Source organism: Sardina pilchardus, chromosome 22 (assembly GCF_963854185.1).
Source record: "Sardina pilchardus chromosome 22, fSarPil1.1, whole genome shotgun sequence".
In the NCBI taxonomy this organism is placed as follows: Eukaryota; Metazoa; Chordata; class Actinopteri; order Clupeiformes; family Clupeidae; genus Sardina; species Sardina pilchardus.
Genome location: NC_085015.1, coordinates 8,552,084 through 8,572,053, shown reverse-complemented (window position 1 = coordinate 8,572,053; position 19,970 = coordinate 8,552,084). Strand labels below are relative to the sequence as shown.

The 19,970-nt window shown below is 48.1% G+C and overlaps 1 protein-coding gene across 1 annotated transcript in view; it reads left to right on the top strand.

Moving 5' to 3' along the window:
* LOC134069803 (integrin beta-3-like) overlaps positions 1 to 14,553 on the top strand; it is a 15,843-nt gene extending 1,290 nt beyond the window's left edge. Inside the window, exons 3-15 of the mRNA XM_062525898.1 lie at positions 747 to 951; positions 1,535 to 1,787; positions 2,735 to 2,906; positions 3,483 to 3,644; positions 3,913 to 4,008; positions 4,122 to 4,211; positions 4,474 to 4,608; positions 5,827 to 6,256; positions 8,881 to 9,103; positions 9,930 to 10,030; positions 10,472 to 10,591; positions 11,939 to 12,105; positions 13,288 to 14,553. Of these exons, the coding sequence (XP_062381882.1) occupies positions 747 to 951; positions 1,535 to 1,787; positions 2,735 to 2,906; positions 3,483 to 3,644; positions 3,913 to 4,008; positions 4,122 to 4,211; positions 4,474 to 4,608; positions 5,827 to 6,256; positions 8,881 to 9,103; positions 9,930 to 10,030; positions 10,472 to 10,591; positions 11,939 to 12,105; positions 13,288 to 13,359 (2,226 nt within the window). The 3' untranslated portion in view covers positions 13,360 to 14,553. The remainder of the gene's footprint in view (positions 1 to 746; positions 952 to 1,534; positions 1,788 to 2,734; positions 2,907 to 3,482; positions 3,645 to 3,912; positions 4,009 to 4,121; positions 4,212 to 4,473; positions 4,609 to 5,826; positions 6,257 to 8,880; positions 9,104 to 9,929; positions 10,031 to 10,471; positions 10,592 to 11,938; positions 12,106 to 13,287) is intronic.
* The last annotated feature ends 5,417 nt before the right edge of the window (positions 14,554 to 19,970 follow it).

The window sequence follows — 19,970 nt, the reverse complement described above, 5'->3', positions numbered from 1 at the left end:
TAAATTGACTCACTCTGTGTAAGCCTCCTCCTCCCCACCGCAATAAACACTGACGACTTCTCGTTCTTCCTCGGGAATTTGATTTGTGAGAGTTCTATTAAACATCTACAAAACATGAAAAATGTGGTACACATCTGTTTAACAGAAAATGTGAAACATGTCTTTTCTTAAAATGTTTCTTTTGCCACAATTTCCATGTAGGTATAAATGATTGCTGCACTAAAATATTAATATGCTTTGCTTATGTAGTTGTCAATCTGCGTAACTATATAATTCAAAGCAGCACAAACATATTTGACAGTATTTTGGCAGGTTTAGGGGGGAGTAGAACAGGGCTCCCATTTTTTATTCCAGAGTTGCTCTTGAAGGTGTTTTCCTTTTCTGCCTTCACGCTTCATTAAATTGGCATGTTATGGAGACCTCTATAACTACCATGCTAACTAACTATAGTGTTATACTGTTCCATAGAACAGGACAGGTTCCCACACAAGAACTCAAGAATTCAGACTCCCTGACTCCCTGAAATCATTATGGGAATCACTCATTGGGAGTCACTCTGTCCAGTGTTGCTTGATGCTGTTGGCACCATTAAATCCACCTTCAGTTTCATTCAACAGAACCTTATCACGATCACAAACCCAAACATGTCATTGTGGCATCAAGATAAAACCGTCTGGTGTTGTAATGTGCTGGAATGTTTGTCATGAACTGGCGTGGGTCTGACATGGTGAGGTTTTGCCCTGTAGGACTTTGGGGAGGGTAAAACCGGGGTGTCTCGCTGTGACCTGAAGAAGAACCTGAAAGCAGCAGGATGCACCGAGAGGTCGCTGGAGAACCCTAAGAGCGGAATGACCGTGGAGGAGGACCGGCCGCTCAGCAACAAGGCCTCGGGGTCCACCACGGGGGTCACCCAAATCCAGCCCCAGAAGCTCCACATCACCTTGAGACCAGGTCAGTCCGTCGACTCCAGCCAGTGTGCAACCCACTTGCTCACTCACTTGCTAGATCAGTTCTGATGATTAAGGGCCAGATATGTAATCTCTCTAAATAGTAGAACCATGTTGGAAATATTTCCCTAATTGTTTCCCCTTATAGTGTTTTATAGGCTGCTCAGTTTTTGTAATTTCCTGTGTACAGTATTTGACGCATTGTGTATAAGCCGCAGGACAGTGTTTTATGCAAGTTAAAAGAAACAAAATCATATTCATACCATATTAACTAATTAACCTCATAACTGAAGAAATTTGGCAAAATCAATGTATAAGCTGAAGGTTAAAAATGGGAAATTACGGTAAGGGCAGGTCAGGTCCTCTAGTAGCCTGGGTGTGGAGCTTTTCCTGTGAAACATGGCATCATGATATTATAAGGCCCTTGAGTCAGATTCACTTCCTTCCCATTGTACTCCACCTGCAAATGTGAACAGCTGTCTGTCCTATAATGACAAACAACGGCAGCAAAAAAAACACAGTGTCATCATAACCTTGCACTCTGTTTTGAAATGGTCCTGTGAACAACGCGATCTCTCTCTCTCCAGGCGACTCCAAGCGCTTCGAGGTGAAGGTGCGCCAGGTGGAGGACTACCCTGTGGACCTCTACTACCTGATGGACCTGTCCTACTCCATGAACGACGACCTGCAGAGTCTGCGGATGCTGGGCAACGACCTCGCCAGGGCCATCAACCGCACCACCAGCAACCTGCGCATGGGCTTCGGCGCCTTCGTGGACAAGCCCATCTCGCCCTACATGTACATCTCTCCCCCAGAGGCCGTGAAGAACCCCTGCTATGGGTGAGACCTTCCGGAACGCTGATCACTGCATCACCGTGGTCACTGTGTTCCCCTGTGACTCACAGAGCCTTCACCAGTGACTGTTTCTGCATTTGTCAGCGTAAACATTGCTTACTGTAATGACACCTTCTCCATGGCCACTTGTAGACTTTAAAGCTGCCACTAGGTGATTTTAAAAGGGACTATCAATTATGGTTTATGATGGCGCAACACCTACAGTATGTAGTGCGCTGCATGTGGCAGGTATGCGTTTGACGCAATGGTTGTGTCTCAAATTGTCTACTTGTAACTTCAAATGCTTAGTTTAAGTATAAAGTACAGATATTGGGACAATGCTAACCAATGAAAAGTGTGCACTATAGAAGTAAGCGCTCACTGCACTATAGCAGTGTCCTAATGGAAGTATGCAGTTTGAGACACAGCCTACGTCTCCATCATTCTGGAATGATTCGTCATGACTTACTGGTTATGGTTTTAGACTTTTCCCAGGAACAAGAGATAACAGTGTTTTTAGAGTGATGACCAAAGGATTTCTTTAAAACTGAGTCAGTACTGGTGATAAGCACTCGTAAAGAGAGCAGCAGCTAAGAGATGAATATTACAATCAGACCTTGGTAATCAAACACACGCACACACACACACACACACACACACACACACACACTCGCACACACAATGCACAAACCTTGATTGACTGAAAACCTGATGCAAACCTACGGCAGATGAAAACTCTGCTGATTGTGCTGAATTACTTTGTAAAAAAGACATCAGTGGTTCAGCGCCTCTTCCTGGCAAGGGTCTCATGCCTACCACATTAAATGAAGCTTTATGAACCCTACTTTCTACATTTCTGATCTGTCCTGTTCTGTTCTGTTCTGTTCTGTTCTGATCCGTCGTTCTGATAATGATTTCCTCATCATAATTTCCTGCCTCTGCCTCTCTCGCAGCGTGAGGTGGAGCCCGAACGTGTGCGAGGCCCAGTTCGGCTACAAGCACGTGCTGTCCCTGACGGAGAGGGTCAGCCGCTTCACAGAGGAGGTCAAGAAGCAGATCGTGTCGCGGAACAGGGACGCCCCCGAGGGTGGCTTTGACGCCATCATACAAGCGGCCGTTTGCAAGGTGAGCTCGAACGGCCACGCTCTCTTGCCAAAGCCTCAAAGGCAGTAGATAAAGTTGACTCGACATTCAGGTGTCATTCTCATGACCAGCTCTGAAGACTACTTTTCTTCTCTTGTTAGCTTGGCTGTTTTAAGTGGCTCAGCCAACACACAGAGTGAGCCAGCTCTCATCATTCTTAATTTCACTAGGTTTCCTTTCCATTTCCGAGTTTGGTTTTGGGGGGTGGGGGAAGAGTTGATAGGCATAATTCATTTTATTTAAAGGTGCAAAAAAATACAGGCAAACACAACCACAATATATTTGTGTATAATTCCAGTAGTGTCAAACAGCGAGATCTCAAAGAATTTCCAATCACACACCAACACGAGGTGAAAGATTGTAGAAAAGCAGTTGTTCCTCTGTGTCTGTGTGATCTGCGGAGAGGACGAACTAGGGACTGACGTGTTGAAACGTTAGTCCCTGATGTTGGCACAATAAAATCAAAATCTGAAGATTTTAACATCTGTGTTGCTCCGGTGAACTCCTCTCAGTCACAAGCTGAACGATCTCATCTTCTCTCCTCCGCTCTCGCTATAGGACAGAATCGGCTGGAGACCGGGCGCCTCCCACCTGCTGGTGTTCACCACCGACGCCAAGACTCACGTCGCTCTGGACGGCCGCCTTGCTGGCATCGTCCAGCCCAATGACGGCAAATGCCACATGGGTCCAGACAACATGTACTCAATGTCCACTACCCTGGTTTGTATGAACAACATGCAGTCTTATGTCTACTACACCGGTATGCATAGATTAGTATCCATCCATCAGCAGGCTATGCTTTCCTTTGGAGGCCATATTCTTTTCAATGGCACAAATGAATAGACATCCAGCAACCTCCAACTTTGCTATAATAAAGACAGTTACAGGAAATCATTCCTGTCGTCTCCAGAAAACACATTTCCTGTATGAATTCTTTTCTTCTCTGAACTGAAAGATGTGTTTGACACTTGGCATTTTAATCCTACAGGACTATCCATCCCTAGCTTTGATAACAGAAAAGATGTCAGAGAATAACATTAATCTCATCTTTGCAGTCACAAGCCCTGTTCAACCTCTGTACAAGGTGAGTCTCTTGTGGGCTTTTTTTTTTAAAGATTTCAGTCGGGATAAATATGCAATAATGCACTGAACTGATCTCATTGCCTCTTGTCTTTTTTAAATCTTTCCATGTTTTAGAACTACAGTGAACTCATCCCTGGCACTACAGTTGGAATCCTGTCTTCGAACTCAAGCAATGTGATTCAGCTTATTCTGGATGCCTATGCTGTGAGTGATTAAAGTCACTTTTAGTCACTTCAGTTTTGTTTTGCTCCAGAATGTGCTGAGGTCGAGTTCCTTCCTTCATACCAAAATATTTTGAAATAACGTTCCTCTAGAGAGGTTCCAAGAAATGCTCTAAAAATGATGTAAATGTCTTGTGTGAAAAGAATGTTCCAGAAGCTAGTCAAAAATTCCTTGGATGCACGCCCGTGTTCATTTGTTTCTTTGTTTTTTGTTTCCTTTTTTTCTTCCTCTGATCTTGGGACAGAAAATCCGCTCGAAGGTGGAGCTGGAGCTGCAGGGGATTCCGGAGGAGCTGAGTCTGTCTTTCAACGCCACCTGCCTCAACGGGGAGGTCATTCCCGGTCTGAAGTCCTGCTCAGGCCTCAAGATAGGAGACACTGTTAGTATCCCTCCCGGTCCCCATTTCTATGACTTCTCTTTCACATTCCTGATCTTGATGTTTCCCAAATAAGGAATGATTGAAAGAACAGGAGATGACATGCTTTTCAGAGTCATCACTCCGGTCACTCGGCCCCTGCTATCTGTAATGATGGTTAACCGCAGTGTCAAGGTCCGTGTTTAATAGAGTGGTGACATGCCTCGGTTTTGGCTAAGCGCTATCTCAGACGTGCATATGCCGTCGGCTCGGACAAGGGCACAGTCCCGCGCTGTTGCTCAGTCTGCCGAGCGTGTCTGTCCATTTCCTGCCGAGCGGGCGAAACTCTGAGTCATTGGTGCCGCCCTGTCATATTCAAGACTGGCAGAGGCCGCGCTGGCCAGACAGACTGTGTGGGCTCTAGACGGTACAGTCATTTCCATGTGCGGAGCAAGGGCACTGTGTTTGATGCTAAAATTATGAATCACACCTGGTCAGCCAGTGCCAAAAAAAACTTTGTTAGATTACGAGGAAGCTAGTAACTTCTATTTTTGACCATTTATTTATTTTTTCATATAGAACATTTGTCTATTTATATAGAATATGTAAATGTTTACAATTCCATGAAGACACAGAACCACAGAGCTATCCTCACACATTCTGTCCTCCATGTTGAGTTCAAAAGGTCAAGTGTGTGGTCAGTGTCAAGGTCAACGTGGCATTGTATGTAAGAGCTTATTCCACAAGAATTGTGTCTGACTTTGTGGACTTCAAAATAGGCCTACACCTTTGTTCAAGTTTAATCCGTATACTGTATGTTCAGGTGGTCAGGGTCTCCTGTGGTACATGCCTACAGTGCAGTGAGTGACCTTCAAAGGATTTCTGGAGGCATTTAGCTTCTTCTTTGAAAATCAAGGGTAACGTTGTTTATGTCACACGGAATGGATTTAATTTAGACAACGTAACAAGGTTGGCTACAGTAACAAGCTTGTGGGTTGCTAATGCGACCACAACGTCAATTGTAGCCCTGCTATTTGGAAGCTCGTAACCTTTCTTTAAGGTCACAGTGAATTTGCTACTGGATTAGAAAACCCTCAATATGCTGCGTTGAGTGAAGCTAAAACAGACTGATGTGAAGTGATGAGTGATTTAGAGATGCTAAGAAAAACTGCTCTCATCAAACCAGATTGAGCCCAGTCAAAATGTCAATGAAACTAAATGAAACCGTTAACTGACCCTCAGGTATCCTTCAGTGTGGACGTGCGTATGCGGGGCTGTCCAAAGGAGAAGACGAAGACCTTCACCCTCAAGCCGGTGGGCTTCAAGGACACGCTGCAGATCGCCGTCACCTTCGAGTGCGAGTGCAAGTGCCAGGCGCGGGCGGAGCCCGACAGCCCGCGGTGCCACGGCGGCAACGGCACGTACGAGTGCGGCATCTGCCAGTGCAACCCCGGGCGGCTGGGCCCGCGCTGCGAGTGCGCCGAGGGCGACTACAGCCCCGAGGAGCGCGACACGTGCAGCGCCAGCCCGGACAAGGCCGTGTGCAGCGGGCGCGGCGACTGCGTGTGCGGCCAGTGCGTGTGCCACGCCAGCGACTTCGGCAAGGTGTGGGGCACCATGTGCGAGTGCGACGACTTCAACTGCCTCCGCTACAAGGGCGAGCTGTGCTCAGGTAAGATGGCGCGGTGGCATGGAGAATAGATTCCTGTTGAGAGGAGGGAACGCTGGAAATGTCACATCCAGTCGGTAGGGAAGTTTAGTATGGAGGCTATGGTGGGGAAGTTATAAGCGGAGTCTTATTTCCATAACAGGAACAGGGTCTGGAATAGACCTGGTCTCAGTCTGATGGTAATCTGCACAATGTCCAGGCCAAATTTATTCTGATATCAATTGCTATGTCTATGTGAAGTAAACATGCTGCCCTATGAGCTAATTTCCCATTCATGCATTAAGCCGGATTCTCAACTAAAGGTTATGCTCAGTACAGTGGAGATTCTCTATTGAAGTTCTAGTCCAGGATTACGTTTAATAGCATGTACGGGAAGCTGGCCCCTGGGTGTTTAAAGGAGGTATTCTTGGACACCAAGTCCTCAGTTGGCTTACTGTCATCTCTAAAGAATGGCATAGCCATATGTCAGCAAAATAAACCGAATTCTCGTTCGTTTTATTGTGGGCTTTTCAGCTGTTTAATGTGGGACTGTCATTGATGCCGTCACGTCTGACTCAACCTCCTTCAGTGAACCAGTGAACCAGCTCACGCTTTTTTTTTTTCATTTGTCTTCATTTTCCACAAGTTTTAACGTCTTGTTATGTTCCAAGGGCCTCATGTTGCTAGGATAGCTCACATCACATCACGTCCTCTCTCACTAAATATCCAGACCTCCCTCTCCTCCTCAATCAGTTTTTGACAGCAGCAGCAGTGTAGCGCATTGAGAGAGAGAGAGAGAGTCGTGCCATGGGCCTGAGCTCTTGTTTGTTGAATGAGTCGGTGGGATGTTCTATTCCACGGCTTTGCGGTCGTGAGTTAGCTGGACTCATCAGCTCTCGGTCAACTCCCCTTGTGTGCCCTCGCAGTCCTCTCACTGTTTCTCATCATCTTGCCTCAATTAGATCACCATCTCCCCTCCTTTTTTGTTCTTCTCGGGTTAGTCAGGCTGCCTGTTCTGCTTTTTGTGAGGCAGTTAAGTATCTCCCTCAGTGTTCTCAGCTAGTCTGACGTTTTGTGCGATTTTGCGCTTTGGCAAGCGTCCCGTCGTTCCCCTTGGTGAGCTTGATCTGTGTATTTGAAAAGTGCATATATCTGTCCTCCCTCAGATGTTATTGCACGCCTCACCTCCAGGATGACTTCATGGTGGAGGAATTACCACTGATAACAAAGCTGTATTTTTTTGCCACTTATGCATCTAGTACTCTGACAGGACGCTCATTCTTTGGTGCTTATTTTTTTTAAGTGGAAGTGCTGATGTTACCATCTCTGGACCTTGAGGTGAGAGGGGGTTGGTTCATAGTTTATGTAAGGTTGTACAAAGTGGCCTGATTCTCTCCACAATAGTGAGTTGCAGCTAAAACCACACCAGACAGATGTTGTTGGTCAAATGTCGTTGTGTTTATCCTTATTTGACTCGTTTCGATGAGGACGCAAAACATTCTTAAGTGTCCAGCAGCACCACATTATGATGTTTCAAGTCTGGATGTAATTTTCCAGAATCTTGTTTGTGTGTGTGTGTGTGTGTGCGCACGCGCGTGTGTGTGCATGTGCCTGTATGCGTGCGTGTTATTGCATCCCAAACCACCTTCATTTGAGCCAATGCGCCAGTCACACCACATTCCCCAAAAATACTTAACAATTATCCAGCAAATGGTTCTCGTGCACTTAAGAAATTATGTCACCGGTTTAAAAATAGAACTCTCTAGTGGATGAAAGATGTAGGGAGGGGGGTGGGAGGGGGGGGGGCTGGGGAGGCTGAGCCAAGGCTGGACGTCTGAGCAGGAATTATTATTGTTCTTTTCTGTGGTATGAAGAGTCTTGGGACAGTTGGGCAAGACGGAGCACTTATAGAATGATGATTACAAGTGAGGCGACGATGTGGTCTGACTGTGGGAGTTTGGGGGCTGGTTTGTTGTCTCATTCCCTCAAAGCTGCTCTGTGTTTTTGTCTCGTGTTTCGTTGCTGGTGGAGTTTCTTTGTGTGGTGACTTTGAGTACCACAGATGGCAGAAGTTTTCTGCATTTAAGAGAACTGAAAGGACCTGGAGGGTGGTATGCGGCACACAGCGTACACTCATTTAATGGAAGCTTATCTGGCCAGAGGAAAAAAAAAGACCTTCTAGAGATAGGCTAAGGGTTTACTGCTCCACTTCCCATAACTGTGGAGAAATTCCCTGGATATTTTACCACCAGAATTCCTTTTTTAGAAAACCCACGTAATAGAACAGATGAAGGTCTTTTGGTGTAGAGGCTGGAAGTCAGACATTAGGATACAGACGATGGCCGCTCTTGGGTGGGACACGAAAGGTCCGAAGTGGGATATGATGTAGTATAAATTCATGTAAACACGCCACGTTTGTTAAATGAATCATTAAGAATTCTTCACACTTGTACTGTACATACACGGAATCACACAATTCATTCAGTTCTCTCTCTCCATCCCTTTGTCTCTCTTTCTTTCTCTCTCCCTCCATCTCTCTCTCACTCTCTCTCCATCTCTCTCTTTGTGTCTCTCTCTCTCTACATTTCTCTCTCTCTCTCTCTCCCTCTCCTCCGTTTCTGTTCCCCCCCCCCCCACACCTCTCCTAGGCCATGGCGAGTGTTACTGCGGCTCATGCCAGTGTGACCCGGACTGGAAGGGGGAGAACTGCAACTGCTCCACCCGCACGGACACCTGCATGTCCAACCTGGGCCTGCTGTGCAGCGGCCGCGGCCAGTGCGTGTGCGGCAGCTGCGAGTGCACCCAGCCCGGGGCCTACGGCGCCACCTGCGAGAAGTGCCCCACCTGCCCCGACGCCTGCACCATGAAGAAGTGAGTGTGTGCCACAAAAAAGTAGTATACAATTGCTAAGTGTACTTGAGGCATACATACTTCACAGGTATCATCCGTGGTAGATGTACTGTATAGATGCTGGTATTGGAACATAGGCTCAGTTTCTGAAAGACTACAAGTGCACTAACGTTATTAACGTTCCTCTTAATAGTTTTGTGCAAGCAACAGAGGTGAAAAACTGTACCACCTCTCAGTAAACTGTAAGTAAGTGGAGGATGTTTATGTGAGATGTATAAACACTTTTTAGATATTAACATCTCACCACAGTTGCCGAAGCCATCTCACCTATCTACTAAGCTCAAACTAAAGTCAGAGCAGTCTCTAACTGAATGGCCTTCACAACAGGGTTTTGGGGGTAATGGATATGCTACACTGTCCAGGAGAGTTCCAGGAGCCTTTTCAGGAACTCCAAATGAGCTCTATTCTAGTGTTATTTTAGAAAAATACATTATAGGCAAGGTAAGGATGACATCAGGACAACTTCTTATATTTGTTTTTGCTTCCAGTCCAGTTGCTTAAGAAGGGCCATTGCGACATTGCAATGAATAGTTTTGCACATAAATATAGACAATATCAGTGGGATTGCATTGCATTGCCTTATAAGGAATGTGAACGCCAAAATGAATCATCATCAGTATCCCCAGAATGCCGCATTATATAACTCCCAGATATGGAAGGAGCACAAACGTTAAACTTTATGCTTACGCTCACTTGGATGACTCCTAGGAGTTGAGAGATTTCGGACGTGTCAAGCAGACGGTGTCTGTCATCCGTGCTAATGGTTTCCTGTGGCTGTGTTTCCCAGGGAGTGTGTCGAATGTAAACACTTTCAGAGAGGAAAGCTCATTGAGGACACATCTTGTACGCGGATCTGCAGAGATGAAATCAAACTCGTGGACGATATAGGTGAGACATAGATCAGTGTTAACGACCTTTTAATGGACTTTGTAAACACGCAAACATTTGGAAGAGTTTAAAAGACTATTTGATTTTCCTTGTATCAAATACTCCATCATACCCACCGCTGTGCTGCGGTCTCCATGTAAATATCTATAATGTACAAATAATGTGTGCCTCTTAAACACCATTATGAATATCTATTAAGAGGTTTTTTCTCTCCTTTTATGGATCAAACACCAGTCTGACTTGCATGATGAATATCATGTTACATGTTACTGTAAAAGGCCGTTATTCCAGACTCTTGGCAGGCCTGTTTGGAATACCAGCGCACATAAACACAAACTGTATTGTGTACTTTACTGTATAATCCACTGATTGCAGACAGATGAGAGTTGTACAAATGTCCATTTCAAAATGTCTCTCCTTCCCTACACCTGCCCCCTCCAGGCTTCCATGACAAAAATGCAGTCAACTGCACCTATAAAGACGAGGATGACTGTGTGCAGCGATTCCAGTACTATGAAGAGGCCAGCGGTCAGTCTGTCCTGTTTGTGGTCAAAGAGCCAGGTGAGGTCCAGTACTGTATGTGGTCTGCTGTGCCTTTATGTTTGTGATTGTCTATGGGTCTGTATAGATAAATATGACTTGACATGATGACTGCTAGCTCTCTCACACTCTTAACAGAGGCTCCCCCACATACATTCATTCACTCACTCACTCACTCACTCACTCACTCACTCACTCACTCACTCACTTATTCACTCTCACCCACTCACTCACACACTCACTCACTCACTCACTCACTCACTCACTTACTTCCTAAATCAAGTATCATAAATGAATACAGTTGAAACGGTGAAGCATAAGAACTCAGCCGTCTAATATCCTGGAATTATAATATTTATTAGTTATCATTATTATAGCAGAATGGACTTCTTATCTCTTTAGCAGTGTAGTGATTAGAGATGATGATCAATGCCGTGAATGAACTCTTCTCTCACTCTTAATAAAGTGCTAAAGTATTTCCAATGTGCACTGATACTGTATAAATACAGTGCAAAAATCAGACGGTAGCCATAATATGGCACCTATAGTAATATCCAGACAGCACCTACTTCCTATGCCTATTCATCCATCCCTTTGATCCCTTGCATTCCTGCTCGTTAAAGAGATGTGGAGACCGATTCAGTAGCACAGATGGGGAGACTTCAATGGTGGAGGCGCGCGGTGAGCGGTCGTCCATCCCCCCACCTTTAATGGAGCCACATGTGTGGTGTAGCCTAGCTCTGGCCTCGACCGGGGTATAACGCTGGTAGCGAGAGGGTCCTGTCTACATGAAAAGGCAACCCAGCCTCGTAAACACTACACCGTAAACGGCATCGCTGCTACCGAACGTGCTGACATGGCACTATCAGGCGTTTGAAAGGACCAACAAGATGGAGGCGATAGCATAAGAGGGGGAAAGGCTGACAGAAATATGACAGATGAATCAACCCTGTACCTGAAAACGCTGTATTTTTCACACATACATTTTGACATACACACATTACAGTAATATAAGCCGCATTGTGTATAAGCTGCAGGACAGTGTTTTATGCAAGTTGACAGAAACAAAACCATATTAACACCATATTAACTGCCCTCTGTATTAACCTCATAGCTGAAGAAATTTTGCAAAATCAATGTATATAAGCCGCGCCTAATAGTCAGGAAATCGGTATAGTCTTGTGTGGTCAACTGTTGGTTTTTCTTGAATTAAATCTTTGATGTAATTTGCGTCATATACTACACAGTCATTCCCTTCCTCTGTTACAGTAAATGTCCTCAGTTAACTCTCTCAGACAAAATTGTTATCTCCTTTCCTTCTCTTATCATCTCGCTGTGTCCCTCCCTCCCTCCCTCCCTCCGCGCTAGACTGTCCGAAGGGGCCAGACATCCTGGTGGTGCTGCTGTCGGTGGCGGGGGCCATCCTCTTCCTGGGCCTGGCCACCCTGCTCATCTGGAAGCTGCTGGTCACCATCCACGACCGCCGCGAGTTTGCCAAGTTCGAGGAGGAGCGGGCGCGGGCGAAATGGGACACGGTGAGTTAAGCTGAGTCACTCTAGAGACTGGGTGGCAACACACACACGCACGCGCGCGCGCACACACACACACACACACACACACACACACACACACACCTAAGAACACAGACACATACACACACAGGAACACACACACACACACACACACACACAGACGCTTAAACACACAGGCTTAGACACAGCGCAGGTGTGTCTGTATATTGACAGAAACCACACCCTTAGAGATTTTAACGTTGAACTGTTCTGTCACTGTTTACAATTAACTATACATCACACTGTCAAAGCTGCACAAGAATGCTTTGAAAGGGGTATCTAAGGTCTCACTCAATGCTAGTGGTGAGATGGCATATCATGTGGTGGCAGAGGGTTTGTTTTTTTTGTTTGTTTTGTTTTGTTTTGGTTGTTTGTGGCACGCTGTTCCTTCCCAATCCCAAAGCTGAACAAAAGAGTGCCACCCATTCCCAGGGGGAGTGTGTTACGTTAAATAAGGCAACGTTAATTAGTCTTCTCCGCCATACGGCCTCTGTTGTGTCAGGGAACAGAGCCCTCTCTCTCCCCACAGCCACCCACCGCTGGTCTGTCTGATCCCCCAGGGGCACTCCAAACCAGCGCTAATCCCACTGTACTGGTCAGCCACTGGGAGGGTTGAGGGACAAGGCCACCCCCTCTGTTGGACTGGATTTGGAAGTGGCAATGCATTTTTTGAGCTCAATTAGAATCTACTGTATTTGTTAGTATTGCACATTTTTAAAAAATGTTAATAAAAATATGTTAGCAATTCAGAAATGATGTCAAAAAGATGACCAATCCTGCCATACAAACAGCTTAGTCCAGAAAAATGTTGGGCTTACTACCAGAAAATAACAGTTTGTCCCCAATATATAAAGTATAATGTGTTCTACTGAGAGTTTTCTAAAGTGTTGTATCTTGCAGAGGGACCCCCAAGATTGTGTTCATATTTCAGGGTAGTGCCGTCTTTGTGTACACATCTTTCTGCCTGCCTATGACCTGTCTGCGTTTTGCAGCTCAAGTAGTCTAGACTGTGCAGATTTAGTTTTTTTCCTTTACATTTATAGTCATGTGATTCTCCAGTGATCATCCACTACAAGAACAAAAAAAAAATGCACCAAAAAAAAAGTCATCACTAATCTCCTCCTTCACCCTTTTTGTCATTCCCAGAGCCACAACCCTCTCTACAAGGGAGCAACCTCTACCTTCACAAATATCACCTACCGGGGCAATAAAGACTGATTCGGACACCAGCTGAGAGGATGGACTTTTCTAGAAAGGTGTCAGCCCACAAGCAGTGTGCCTGGCGTGACTTCCTCTCAGGTCTTTCAACCTGTGCAGGCTCTACTGTAGTAGGATGAGGATGTAACATGATCATTCTTTTCATTTTGTTTTTGTTTCACCGCTGTAAATACAAGATTGTACATTATGTGACTGATGATTTGTGTCAGAATTTTGTGTTTTTCTCTATATAATGTGTCACCTACCCAAAAATATGTTAACAGACATTTTTTTGTCAGTTCAAAAAGTCAGACCACTTCATCTTTCGACATTGTCATCCACATGAGCACACCGTCCTGTGAACAGGCTTTATTTTTAACAGTCTTTTTTTTTTCTCCGTCCATGTGTCTTTCCTGGTTTGAGTGTTCCAGCCTGGGGAGGTAGCTAATCACACGCGGCTGACCCAGCATGGGACTTCCTCCTCCTTTCCTCCAGCTGTCACCCCCGTCATCTTGTGGGGAGTGTGAGCCTCTTGGGATAAAAGCACAACGTTATGGCTAGAGCTGTCGTCCATTTTCACAGAGCTTGTGGACATATGTCGTTGTTCCTCAATTGGTGGCCTTATCGGCTGTAAACAGTTTTCACACGCAATACAGTATACATTCATCCGGTTCAAGCCGTTAATGTCAGTCGACGTTAACACTGGCTTAAAATTCCAATTTGAATTATGTATTTATTTTGTCTTTTCTGTCAGTGAGGTTTGAGTATGTTGTAAGGACAGCAGGTTACCTCTGCCAGAACGCAAGAACTTCATCCACTGCTTCACCTACTGTATTTATTGTGACTAGTCGTTGCTAATGACATGTTTTGAAAATTAGACTGCAAACTGACTGAACCGCAACACACTGAGAATTTAATGACAGGTTTCACTGTTGAAGACAGGCCATTATTTGTGTTTGCATCATCACATACAGTACAAGCTGGGGGAGAACAAATCCAGTGGGTTGCATTTTATGCACCTATGTTGTTTGCCCATTTTTCTTTTTAAATGATTTTTTAAAATATTTAATTTAAGTTTTGTTTTTACAATTTTCTAAATTAAAAATATAACATGTCACCATTGTCACACTTTGTTCTTTGCTATAATGAACGTTGTCACAAATTATTGTTACAAAAGAAAATATTTTGTATATAAAGTTTGTTTTCTATAACCTGCCTATCTGACTTTGTGTTTTCAATGAGCTGAACGATGTCAGTGAGTTTGAACATGAAGGGGTGATTAAAAGAGTGGAAGAGACTGAAAAGAGTGAGAGACACAAGGCAATAGGACTGCAGAGAATGATTAGGAAGGGTGTGTTTCTATGTCTGTGTGTGTGTGTGTGTGCTTGTGTAACTGAAATGGCTGGGTGTGAGCTGTGAGGTGACATTTCCTCTGTATGATAATGATAACATCAATTAGGAATCCAGCACTTGGAAATAACTGTCTCACAAAGTTGAGTAGATGGTCATAGTCAAGGGCGCCACCTGTTGGTGCTGAAGACTGAAACCCACTTGGAAATAACTGTTCTCTTTCAAGCATTCGTTCGGTATCTCACTATGGGACACGCCCTCTCGCGAGTTCCCCAGAAGCCAAATATCATTACGCCAGCCACTATTGGCTGGACGACTGACGTATGCGACGTGGAGGAGGTACGCCCACCTCCCTTATAATCCACGGCGCAGCGTCATTGCCTCAGTCTAAAACCTCTTCTCGCCCCCAGAGGCTTGCTCTCTCGTGTACAGGTGTCGTGGCTTGGAGGCTTAACTGTTCATTGAGCGAGGTAACGACTCGGTCCCCGAACGCTTCCTTAACGCTACTTCATCTTCGAAGAGCATTGGTTTGGACTTGGCTAGTCTGTCTCCAAACAGTAGCCTCTCTGCTAGTCTGTCGCCAAACAGTAGCACGCTAGCCTGTCTCCAAACAGTAGCCCCCAAACTCTAACGCTAGTCTGTCTCCAAACAGTAGCCCACTGCTAGCCTGTCACCAAACAGTAGCCCCGCTAGCCTGTTACCAAACAGTAGTACCCCAAGCTAGTCTGTCACCTAACAGTAGCGACCGCTAGCCTGTCACCAAACAGTAGCGAAGGAGCATGTCTACGCAAGTACCCCCCCTCCTCGCGAGGAAGTGCGATGACCTTGCTAGACTGTGCTTGTGTGGGAGCAAGATTGCGGCTGCTGACACCCACCAGGTGTGTGCCGCGTGTCTGGGGCTGCAACACGCCCGGACCGCGATAACAGCCCCGGGAGTGTGCGAACACTGCGCCCGTCTCTCCCACCGGTCTCGCCAACGCAGGCTAACACGCCTAGCTAACTTCACCGGCGACGACCCCATGCTCGGAGCGGATGACCTCCCTCCCCTTGAGTCAGCAACCCTCACCCAGGAGCCGGCCGGCGCTGGAGGAGTGGACGCCAGCTGGGGTGACCAGCTCGACGCCCTATCGCCTATGTCCGACGCTGAAGACAGCCCAATGGGTATGCTAAGCGCGACTGGTGAAGCTGAACTCTCCTCGGAGGATGGCTCCGTCGACCTACTATCCCTCGGGGATGAGGATGGCGACGACCTATTCCCTCCAGCTACTCAGACTACTCGCCCGGGCGGCACGAAAAGTGAAAGCACCACCGAGGCTGACGAAGCCGCGAGCGTGGGCCTTCACGACGTCTGCAAAAGAGCAGCTGCAAAGCTCGGCCTTGCTTGGCCGGAGGCCCAGAAGGAAACCGTTTCCTCTCGCTACGAGGGAAAGAGGCTCCCGAAGGCTAAAAGCTCCACCAGACAATTGCTGCCCGTTTTCCCCGAGTGCCTTGAGGAAGCGACACGGTCATGGTGCAGCCCATTCTCAGCGAAAAACCCGGCTCAAGGAGTCGCGGCGCTGGAATGGCCCGACATGGAAAGCGGTGGATTCGCCCACCTGCCCCCTGTTGAACCGCTCCTGGCCTCCCACCTCCATCCCGCCCAGAAGTCTGCGATGACCCCCTCGGGACCCGCATTCCCCTCCAAAGCCGACAACTTCCAGTCCGCCATGACTGAGAAAAGCTACAAAGCTGTGGCGTCGGCGGTGAGAGCTCTCAACGCCTCATCTATGCTCATGGCCTACCAGGCCGAGCTGGAGGAAGACTTCACATCCTCTCCCAACCAGCCAGCTGTCTGGGACGAAGTTTGTGTGGTCACGGACCTAAGCCTACGGCTACACAGGTGTGCGGTGCAAACTGCGGGGCGGGCTATGGCCCTTATGGTCTCTCAGGAGAGAGCTCGCTGGCTAAACCTCTCCAGCCTCTCCCACAAAGAGAAGACTCAGCTGCTAGACGTGCCCGTGGACCCCAAAGGCCTCTTTGGACCAGCCGTGGCCACTATGCAGAAGCGGTGCGAGGAAAAGAAGCGAGACGGCGAAGCGCTGCAGCTGTGCCTCCCCAGAAAGGCACAAGCCCCCGCTCCCAAAGCACCCAGGCAGGCGTTCTCCGATGCAGCGACGCGCGCGCCGCACTACCGCATTCCGAGACGTCAGCCCCCAGCCCAAACCGCCACTCAGAGCCTCGGTAAGAACCCCGAGCTCAAAGGTGCCTGGGCTAAAAAGCCCTTCACCCCCAACGCGACGCAGGGAGGTCAGCACAACCCCCCGTCCGCGCAGGGAGCGAGGAAGAAGAAGCGTGCCTAGCACGCTCCTTGCTGGCGAGAGGGGACGAGTTCAGCCAGGCACTCTCCCCTCCCCGAGCCACACCGGCCCCGTTCCTGGGCCTGTTCAAAGGGGCACGTTCCCTGCCCTCCAAGAGGCGTGCAGAGGCCACAGCGGCGCTCGCAGTTCACAGCCCACCGAAGCGGAGAAGAGACATGGAGTGCCAGTTCGAGCCCCAAAAGTGTCTCACAAGCACACACCAGTGCCCCCCTTCACAAATAAATGTTTCGGTGCGCAGCCAGGCCGTGGGCCAAGGGCGTATCCGACAAAAGAATGTCAAAAAATGTCATATGAACAAAAAAGCTCTCACAAAAAGGTACGAGCAGTGTTCAGTGGCGAGGGTGTGCAGTCACTCCCTAATAACGCCACAAGGTGGAGCCAGAGCTCCACCGGTGACGCTGGGCACAATAAGCACGCTGGTCGTGCAGCCCACGCCAGCTCGGCCACTAGATGGCGTAATTTCGCCTCTAACCGAGCGCATTCAGTACTGGCGCATGCATGTGCAGTCAGACTGGATAATAAAGATTATAGCGAAGGGCTATCGTCTACAGTTCGCTACCCCCCCGCCCCCATTCAACGGGATAGTACAATCCCATGCCACAGGGGACTCCGCTCGTGTTTTACAGGAGGAAATAACCTCCCTGTTAAACAAACAAGCGATCAGAGTAGTTCCTTTCGAGCAGAGCCATCACGGCTTCTACTCAAGGTATTTTCTGGTTCCAAAGAAAGGAGGGGGGCTGCGCCCAATATTAGACCTACGCGCTCTGAACAAATACTTAAGAAAGTACAGCTTCAGAATGCTAACCAACGACGCACTGATGCGCTTCGTGCGCCCAGGCGATTGGTTCACCTCGGTAGATTTAAAGGACGCGTTCCTACATGTCCCAATCTATCCCCCCCACAGAAAGTTTCTCAGGTTTGCCTTTCGAGGCGTGACCTACGAGTGGCTTGCCCTCCCATTTGGCCTTGCGCTCAGCCCCCGTGTCTTCGTAAAAGTCACCGAAGCGGCTATTGCACCGCTCCGGGAACAGGGCATTCGCCTGGCTACATTTATCGACGACTGGCTGGTGGCCGCGCGGTCGTGCCAGGAAGCGCAGCAACATACGGCTCTCCTAACAGAGCACCTGATGTTACTGGGTTTCAGAATAAATTGGGAGAAAAGCGTTCTGCGCCCATGTCAGATTACCACCTTTATAGGGCTGTCCCTAAACTCCGTCTCATTCAGAGCGTGCCTGTCAGAGGAGCGGGTCAAAGCGTTCCGCGCGTGTCTCGCGCTGTTCCGCAGGGGAGCCACTGTGAAATTCAGGGTCTGCCTCAGACTCCTGGGTCTCATGGCGTCAGCCTTGGTAGTCATACCACTCGGCCGCCTGTACATGAGGGCTATTCAGCGGTGGGTGGCATCGCTGAAATTGAATCCCTCGCGTCACGGTCACCGCCGTGTCGCAATCTCAGCAGCCTGTTGCGCTGCGCTGCGGCCCTGGAAACGCCCACTCTTCCTCACGGAGGGTACACTGATGGGCGCTGTCCTACACAGGAAAGTGGTGACGACGGACGCCTCGTTGACCGGCTGGGGAGCCACTCACGAGGGCAGGTCGATAAATGGGCTATGGGACGTACACATGCGAACCCTGCATATAAACCGTCTAGAATTAATGGCGGTCTGGCTCGCACTCAGACACTTTTTGCCCGTCCTGAGGGGCCATCATGTCTTGGTCAGGACAGACAACACCACGGTGGTGGCTTATGTCAACAAGCAGGGGGGACTGAGGTCTCTTCATATGCACACGTTGGCACACAGACTGATTTTATGGAGCAGCACACGGCTCCTGTCGCTGAAAGCCACACACGTCCCCGGTGTATTGAATTTGGGTGCAGATTTATTATCCAGGGGCAACCCCCGCTACGGAGACTGGACTCTCCACAGCGATGTGATGGCTCAGATTTGGTTGCGGAACGGTCAAGCGAAAGTGGACCTATTCGCGTCCGGGGAGAATGCACAATGTTCAATGTTTTTCTCCCTGCGCGATCGCAACGCTCCATTAGGGATAGATGCGTTGGCACACCAGTGGCCACACGTCCTACTCTATGCCTTCCCCCCGTTGGAACTAATCACTCCAACACTAGCCAGGGTGCGGGAACGGGGCCTCTCACTTATCCTCATAGCCCCGCGCTGGCCAGGGAAACCCTGGCTGGCGGAGATCATCCCGTTACTCCACTCCCCGCCGTGGCCACTGCCACTTCGCAGGGACCTGCTGTCCCAAGCGAACGGGGAAATATTTCACCCTCACCCAGAACGCCTGGCTCTCTGGGTTTGGCCCGTGAAAGGCTAAATCTGACAGCTGCGGGCTTGCCCTGCAATGTCATAGCGACCATTCAGAGCGCTAGGGCTTCATCAACCAGAACGTTGTATGATAGCAAATGGCGTGTATTTAATGATTGGTGCATTAAAACAGGGACAATAGCCTTCCAGTGCTCGGTGGACGTTATCCTTACGTTTCTACAAGATTTACTGGATAGGAACAAGTCCTTCTCCACTGTTAAAGTTTACCTGGCTGCCGTTTCGGCTTGCCATGTAGGCTTTGGGGATAAAACAGCGGGCCAGCACCCTCTCATACGTCAGTTTATGAAAGGAGCGCGTCGTCTCCGCCCGGTCTCTAAACCACTGGCCCCTTCATGGGATCTACCTATGGTTTTGGATGTCCTGTCTCAACCCCCCTTTGAGCCATTACAGCAGTTGGATCTTAAAGTGCTCTCACTTAAGACGGCATTGTTGGTGGCCTTATCTACGGCTAAACGCGTAAGCGATATTCACGCCTTGTCCGTGAATCCTGCCTGTATGCAATTTTTCCCGGGTGATACGAGGGTTGTACTAAAACCCAACCCTGCGTTCATTCCGAAGGTTTTCAATCCGTCACTGTCGTGCCG